This window comes from Plodia interpunctella, chromosome 24 (genome assembly GCF_027563975.2).
Source record: "Plodia interpunctella isolate USDA-ARS_2022_Savannah chromosome 24, ilPloInte3.2, whole genome shotgun sequence".
Classification (NCBI taxonomy): Eukaryota; Metazoa; Arthropoda; class Insecta; order Lepidoptera; family Pyralidae; genus Plodia; species Plodia interpunctella.
Genome location: NC_071317.1, coordinates 4,551,886 through 4,560,975, shown reverse-complemented (window position 1 = coordinate 4,560,975; position 9,090 = coordinate 4,551,886). Strand labels below are relative to the sequence as shown.

At 32.1% G+C, this 9,090-nt stretch overlaps 1 protein-coding gene across 1 annotated transcript; it reads right to left on the bottom strand.

Moving 5' to 3' along the window:
* Nucleotides 1-366: 366 nt before the first annotated feature.
* LOC128680568 (uncharacterized) lies at nt 367-5,744 on the bottom strand. Its single transcript, XM_053763799.2, has 3 exons — nt 5,568-5,744; nt 4,689-4,941; nt 367-1,750 (listed from the first exon to the last, which is right to left on the bottom strand). Exons 1-3 carry the CDS (start codon nt 5,700-5,702, stop codon nt 1,440-1,442), a joined length of 699 nt encoding a protein of 232 aa, XP_053619774.1. The 5' UTR covers nt 5,703-5,744; the 3' UTR covers nt 367-1,439.
* Between the last annotated feature and the right edge of the window lie 3,346 nt (nt 5,745-9,090).

Genomic DNA, 9,090 nt, shown 5'->3' with positions numbered 1-9,090 from the left:
GGGCTAACGATTATTGCATAATACAATCCAGTTTAGCACCTATTGAACATCACAATTTATCATCAAATTAATTTTTAATACACTAATTCGATTCATTTCAAGATCGTAAATTGAACTACACTGCATTTGAATAATTTTTTTTATCAAAAATAATTGTGCTTTGTCCTGTTTTCATTTCTTGTGTATTTTTAATACAACATTTTTATTTCTAGTGTGAGTAAAATGAATTTCGAATTATAGAAAAGTATATAGGGTATTTTTTGTCCCAATATTCCCATAATAGCAAAACCCCGAAGGCGCAGCTAGTAGTTTGCATAAATTACCGTTTCTGAATCGTAAATGGAAAGGATTGAAAAAAAAAACAGGTTCTAGATTACACTTTTTATTTTCGGTTTTACGTGGATCCATCGTAAAATAAATAACTTAAGTTACACGTTGTCAACACCACACAATTAATAAATTAACTTGGTAATTAAAACTTGACTGAACATACACACATAAATTAATAATTAAATATGAACTAAAAGAACACAAATGAAAATACAACAAAACATCTTTGGAACGAAAACTTAAAAATTATATGGTAAATAATTAATGCGGTAAAAAAGTTTGTGATAAAAATAAATGTATAAAATATATATAAATACATTATGTGGTAATAATATACGTATATGATAAAGATAAACTTATAAATATAATATATACAAATGTACTTGTTATAATATACTAGGAGGTAACCTCGTGAAATAGATATTGACTGAAGAAAATAAACTGAATGTAGATAATAAAATATTTAAAAAGGACATTATGAAGAAAATGATCTAGAAGCTTCTAAATAATTAATGTAAAAAAAGTTAACACATACTAGATCAGCATATACACATAATCTCGTCTAATCTCATTACGACGTGGATAGAGTATTGAATTTTTAAAGCAAGGTACCGAACTATAACCAAATATAAATCATAATATATACATAAATATATACAAAATAAAATAAATCAGTCATCACGCTTAACTCATAGAATACTCTACTTATTTCTGTAAAAAATAAATACTGACATGCACACGTTTCAAGTTTTACCAAATACGGTGGTTACAGGCCATTCGGACACGACTCGCAATCGTAACGTCTCGTGATCGAATCGTATCGATGTTACAACTAACACGAGAATATTCAAAGAATATTGCACTCGACGCTAACTGAATCGAAACACAGCGTCGTGTGTGTTCTTTAGAGCCGAACACCAATCACCTTATACGTTAACTTTAGCGCGCCGCCGTCGATGAAATAAAAATGGCGTTCTTTGCGTTGTTCTACGCATGAGTTAACGCCTAAACTGACTGGCACAACCCTTTGAATGAATGAAAGAATTCGATGACGCTTACGATCTGTGTACGAATGGTCTAAGAATGCTTAGTCGAAACTAAGGTACAAACTACGCTTGTTTAGCATGAGCGGCGTAAGCCATCTTTTGGGCATCTTGCGACCTTCCCCATCCACCCTGGCTTTCCCAGCCATGCTCCTCGTGAGGAGGCTCGGACCAGCCGCTGCTCTTCTTGGATTCTAGAAGCTTCTTTATGGCTCCGAAAGCTGCAGCAATGAAGGCAATCTTTCCGAGGAGGTACGCCTTGAACACGGCAAAGGCGATTATGCCAAGGAACAGAGGGACAAGGGCAGCCAGTTTTAGCTTGATGAGGGCCAGGATGGGGAGGAGTTTCTTTAGCTTCTTCTTCTTCTTGCCACGACCTGTGAAGATAATATAATATTATGTTAAAATAATTTGTTTTAATATTTTACTTTTTACGATGATTTTTTTTTGGTTTATTTTTTCCTAACACAGACAAGAAATTTTGTTTCTAGAATAGGACCACTACATATCCTCACTTGGATATGGTACAAGGCGACTAAGGGACACATCATCGTAGCAAGTAATAATAGGTAACAAAAAAATTCCTAAGGAGGGTACATGGGTGACATAACCCACGTTTGCACGTCCACGCCAAATTTTAAGGTTTATTTTTACGTTGACCTCCGGCTTCGCAGCATCACAGCATCGAAGGAATAAAAACACGTGAATAATGAAAGTAAGACGGCGGTAAGACATATGATTATATTGTAGAAGATGTATATCCATTTTTCCTTCTCGACGTAATTACGTTTCTACTTGCATCATGCAAACGATTGAATGGAATATCCTCGGTTATTATAGATTCACTTGAAAACTAGTGATAGATTTATCATAAAAACCTGTCCAAAACTTTATCAGCAGTAGTAATAATCCTGTCGTATCCGCCTATTTTACAATAATTCCTTTGAGATATCAAACGATTATAATCATCTTTTCAAAAAATAGTAAGGCCAATTCCAATGAAAGTACCGTCAGCATCGAAAGTTGTCTTACATCATTCAATAGTAGGCTTTACATGAATGGTTTGTGAACCATAGTATTTATCAACTTGAGCCGTTATCTGTACAAAAGACTAAGAGAAACTCGAGAATATAAAGCGTAAAAATTATGACTTTTCTGAAAGCACGCAGGTGAAGTCTTTGAATAAAAAACAGGACTATTGACAATAGTTTTCCTTTAACTATTATTTTGAAAGTTAACTAAACTTTCAATGAGCGACATTTTGAAAATAAAAAAATAATTACACCGACAAAGGATTTTGGACCGTCAACAACTAAATTATTTTACCTGAACACAAATTATACAGGGATTTTTTTTTTACACTGCACACATTTTGAGAGATGATACGGATGATGAAACTGAGTGAATAATAAAAAAAAAGATGTCAACAAATTTGAAAAAAAGAAAAAAAATATATTACACACAATTTAGCTGATCAGATGATCTGATCTAAATATGGAAAAACCAAATTTGTCGTTCTTCATTCACAGTCAATTTCTAACGGAAATTGTTGTATTTCATGTGCCGAGCCTATTGTAAAATTTTTTGCCCTGAATAAAAAATACTCTTTATTTATAGCAAAGTTACGAATTGAAGTGAGGTACTGGTCAACTCGATCTCAAGTATAATTCATTTGGTCAATTATATATCAATTCTTTTTTATTCACCATGATCCGATCACAGATTATATGTCTCCGTTTATGCCTCCGTTTCATCATGTAGTACCTACTTTATTGTGTATTTACATTACAGAAAAATGGTAAGCCCTTGTGGCATGATAGGGACCAACACTGTTTAAATGAGTTTCTTTCGGCATTTCTTATCAGCAGTGGTTGTTCCGAAATGCTAGTAGTTTGTAGCTTTGCTAAACATTTTTAATCTAGAATTTGACGTGAAAAATAGCTCGTGAAGATCTAGTGTCTGAATAAATGATTTGATTTTCATTTTGGACGTTTGTCTAAAATCCTTTTTTAAATACTTGCGTTTAAGAGTTTGTTGATGCTCATATAAATCTGGTTAATATTTAGATTTCATTAGGTACATTTTTTGATTTATGATACGAAAGATTGTATCTTCGAACAACCAAAACAAAAAAATAGAGTTTTCTTTTCAACAAATCAAATCAAAAAATCTAATTTTCAAATCGTGAAAATACTTTCTTATTTTTTTAGTACTAGCACCATTACCAAATATATTATTCTTTAGTCTCGTACTAACAAATTCGACCCACAAGTCTTTGTATAGAGAATAACACTAAGAACCAAAATCTAAGTTTTGTGCCAAGTAAGCTCATAACTCGTCTTCCTATTGCAGTGTGTATTCAAACCGGCTCACATGAGTAAATAGAAATTCTTAAGTCAATAAAAACCAAGCATTCTAATGTGAGAAAATATTGTAAAGGTTTTGACAACGGAATTGTTAATACTTTTACGAAATAATATTTTATCAGAAAATAGCTGGAAGCTTGGCTAATCGATCGCGATTAAAAGAATTTATATATATTTTTGCAATTTTATAAAAAACATTTTTTTTTTGCGGAATACTTTTTTTTAATTGATAATAAAGTTATGTTTCTTTTTAAACCAAAATGGAGACAATTCTTAAAAAAAAAAAAACTAAATTCTAAGTTCGATATTTTAAAGTTGAAGATTTTAAAATCCATAAATACCATACACATTTCAACTGAAACACTAAAAAAAATTACACACACAATAACTACTGGAATAGCTACCGGTGACATGATGATGTTATTTGACGGCTGTTTAAATTAAACTAGCTATTATAAAAATTACACTACTCGGCGTTGGGTGTCAAATTGTGACAAGTTACGGCAATTAACTTGTTAGTCGATAGTTTTTTGTCCCTCGTCTTATATTATAATATTTTAGTATAGTAGACTGAGCTTAGTTTAGTATATTTTTTTTTATTCGAAATCACGTTTTTTTTCGTGATAAAATATTCTGGAAAATTTAGCACAAAAATATTGAAAGACACTATATAAGTACAGAGATACAAACTGCGCTTATCATGAAGATATATGTCTAAAAATTTGTTTAGAATTTTAATATGGTAAAATATAATTATTTTAACACATTCTTTCACATTTTATAAATGAAATATTTGTGTAAAATATTGAATAAATTGTATATGCATTATTTTTTGTTTGGAATAAATAAGTTACAATCTATACACGGTTGTGTATAGATTTTATCTGGGCATTGTTCAGTGATGGCTAAAGGGCTATTAATTACTTTTTAATACGATTTGGTAACGTACCTTCCTCATCGATGGAGTTGTCTTCTTCAAAAGATTTCGGCATTCTCAGCTGCAAGACATGACTGTCAAGGAAATCCACGACATTGTCCATGATTCTCTCTTCAATCTGCATTTCTCTGGCTTTGGGTTCCTCTGGCAGTGGTTCGTAACTCCTGGCCGACCTTGGGCTTCCAGTTCTGGAGAGGGAAACTCCATCTAGAATGCTCAGCTCCTTGGACATGGCCAAGTTTTCTGTCAGTTTCATTGCTTTTTCCTGTAACAGATTTTGATTTTCGAATAAAATTTAGAGATTAAAGATTTAATTCTTTTTTTGAGATTGTGTTAATTTTATAGTGATTCCGATCAGGATCAAATTATTATTTTTATTTATGATTGGTTTGTTTTCAGTATTGAATACACACAGCTTATCACTTCAAATTTTTAGCTACATTCTTACTTTATTTGTAATATGACATTTATTTTATTTTACTTGAGAAGAAAGATTTATGCAAAATATAAAACCGAAATTCGTAAGTTTTAAAGCTGGTAGATACGGAAAAGATAAATAAATTTATCTTAATAAAGTGAGATTCAAAATTTATAAACTTTATACGCGTTTTAGAACATTTAAAAACGCTTAACGCAGTTTTTATTTGTCAATCATTATTATTGGTGCAAGTTCATTGTCAATCACACCTAGTAATTTTAAAAGATTAGTTTCATCAAATCTAAGCTCGAATCAACCAATAAACATTCGTTATTTATGACGAATAAAAAAAAAACTATCACACGAAATTTTAAATTTCGAACAAAATTCATCAGATCCAAATGGAATTCCGTTAATCCAAATCCTGATCGGTCACTTCACTATCACAATCACTTCACTGGCACTTCACACACCTTGAGGCATAGCATCGTGTCAGCCTCCACACACTCCCTTAATGCGGAGACGAATTTCTCCATTGGACCTTCTTCCTTCGCCAGGGGTACTGCCCCTGCGATTCCTATGGCAAAAAGTACTACAAAAGCCTTCATCTTGGATGGCAAGCTGGTACAATGGTTGGTGAAGCTTGCAAGTCAACAGTTTTATGTCACGTCCCCACTCCTTAAATCTCCATATGTCACTGCACTGACGAAATACTCAACGTACTCGGGCCAGCATTAAATGTATTAACACGTATTTGCTAGGCTTTTAATGGAATAAAAGTGTGTTATGACGACTGATTATTCAGGTCGTGTTTAGAATTCACAATTTTTTGGACATTTAGGCCCATTGGAGTGTCGCTGGTTTTTATTTTACTTTCTATGGATTTTGCGAAAGTCAAAATATAATATTTTACAATTGCAAATTCATTTATATTTAAGTGATTAGTTTAAAACATTGAGGTGATAGTTATCAATTTATATGAAACTAGCTGCCCGTACCGGTTTCGCTCGAGTAAGACATAATAAATTATACGCATAAACCTTCCTCTTGAATCACTCTATTTATTGAATAAAACCGTATCAAAATCCGTTGCGTAGTTTTAAAGATATAAGCTTACATATGAACAGAAAGACAGCGGAAAGTTGCTTTGTTTTACACTATGTAGTTATGTGATTAAAACCGATTTTAAAAATTATAATAACGGTCATTTTGGATACAAAAATTGTGTCAGTAAACGCGTATTTTTTTTACAACTCTAAGACACAAATAAGAATTTTCTATTCAAATTCAAAAAGTTATAAAAATAATTACAATATAGGTGGTTTTTATTCTGTACCTTGTAGATATTTCGGAAACGAATATGCGAGGGGGTCACTTTCATGTCAATTGACAAACAAAAATACACGTATGTTTTTCACCTGTTTCAGAAATAACTATGTACAAGATTCATTCATACCTTTAGCTCCTGAGCTATAGTTAAAATATATATACTTAGTACATTACTTAGAACGAATGAAGATTAGAATAACAGCTATCTAATCTACATCATAATTTCTATTTAATAATATTGCCGTTTTGATGTTTATGATTAGCTGTTCACAGATGTACTTTTATGTACTTTTATATATTATTAGAAAGAAAAAAAAAACATTGTAAGAAACAATAATGGTAAGCCGATCTGGCATGATAGGGACCAACACTGTTCAAATGAGTTTCTTTCGGCATTTCTTCTCAGCAGTGGTCGTTCCGAAATGCCAGTAGTTTGTAGCTTGTGAGAAATAACTATAAATATAAAGATTGACGAGAAAAAGTGCCTGTGAAGGTCTAATTTCTGAATAAATGATTTGACAGAAATACACGTAATATTTGAAATCATTTATAATTTACTATTCCTATTTTCCTGGTCGCAGGTTCGAATCTTACTCGTGCCATATGAGTTTGTATATCAATAAGACTCATGTATAGTAAGTTTTCATCGACGACCACTTGCTTCCGGCGATGGAAAACATCGTGAGGAAACTGGTTGATTATTAGCTTGTGTGTGAAATAGTGTGAAAGGCAATGGCAAACCACTTCATTAATAATGCCAAGAAAGTTGTTGTGTGTGTTTCATTCCACGTAATAATCACGACCCTATGATTAAGGACCCTATTGAGGAAATACGGCTATGTCAATTTCTACATACATAGTCTTGCCATCATTTATAAGTTACTATTCCTAATTTTCAATATCCTGATAATATCAGCCATTTTAATATCCCTACAGCTGCAGTTCTACCTAGCGTTCGTAGTTACTGGCGTTCTTTACAGATAGATCATGGAGTTTGGGTTGTGAACCACCATGCGAGTCCAATATTGATTGACAGGTTTTAACCGTAGATTGGGCTGCAAATACAGCCGAGACAAAGGGTTTGACGCGTACTCTAAACACGGTAGAGTCCGAGAAAAATATTTTTGGTCATCGAATACTGATTATTGTAAGTCAAGCTGGGGTGCGTACAAAGGCTTTGGGTGCAGTAGATGAAGCAGTGGTTCAGTAGTTAGGATAATTAATTAAAAGGTCATAATTAGTTAAAAGGCTCTGGTAATTAAAAGGTCTCAGATTCAAAGTCAGTCAGTCTCATGTGTGGTTTTCATAGACCATAATACTGGTGGATAGATTATAATTGATATTTGAATCACAATATTAATCACACTTTTAATCACACTTACTTTTAGGATTATTAAGAAATGATAATAGTGCATAATACAAGTAGTAATTTATCATTATCTACCATGGATTAGGTTAGAATAAGCTGTAAAAAATGAGTCGTTATCATAGCATTTCGACAGCTGCGGCGCTGTCATTACGATCCGTCAATTTTCTTGAGGAAGGAACAGTAAGTACTTCGTACGGAGTACCTAATAATTCCATGTTCCATCCTCAAGAAAATTCATAAAATTGACACTACTACAGTGCAGGTTAATTATTTTAAAGTCAGATAGTATAACTAAATAATGTCTTTGTTAAAATTTGAAAAATTGTAATGACAGCGCGGCCGCATCGCTCGAAACACTCTTGAGAAACACCCAGAAACAAACCTTGAGAAAATGTTAAAATATGTAAGTAACTCACTTTATTATTATAAAGTATTTTTCCTCATATATAATTTCAAAGTACCAAATTATACTCCACTCATTAGTTTACTTTCTAAACCATTAATTTAACATTTGTCAATAAACCCTATATCAAATCATTTGTATTTCATACAATGCATTATCAATCCATTTGGAGTCAATACGCGCTGCTCGAAAGTGATTCTGTAACACGCAAAAACAATCAGATTCTTGAAGCATATAAAGAACAGTATTATCTTACTTCCTATAATAAAATTGTATGCTGTTGCCATACAAATTTTATTGAATTTGGAACACTATCTATCAAATCAATTTGAATACGTACAAATTTTGTTCCGAAAAAAAAAACCATTTCGTGTTTATTCCCTACATGATTGTCTAGTTTACATTCTGCAAAAAAAATAATAAGATTGGGTTGCACCAGTCAACTTTGACTTTAACTTTAACCTGCACAGACAAATTAAAATTACGCCAATTTGTCTAAACGTCAGCAGCATTCAGGTCAAAGTCAATGTCAAAGTAGACTGGTGCAACTCGTCCTAAGTTCACACATGAAAATAAGGATTTCATTAAAACAAGAGAATATACAATAATTAGTACCTACTTATTTTTTATGAACAAGAATATGATTCATACTATTATTATATAGCAAATGCGAAAGTTTATTTGTCTTTCTATCTGTCTATTACGCTGTCAGATAAACCACTGCTCCGATTTTGATGAAATGTCAAGCAATGGTTACTGTGGGCGAAGCTGCGGGAAATTCCTAATGACATAACAATATGAAAATAAAACTACATACATTTTTATTTTCATAATGTTATGAAAATAAAAATGTATGTAGTTTTATAAAAAATCTTTTATATCATAGAATTAATAG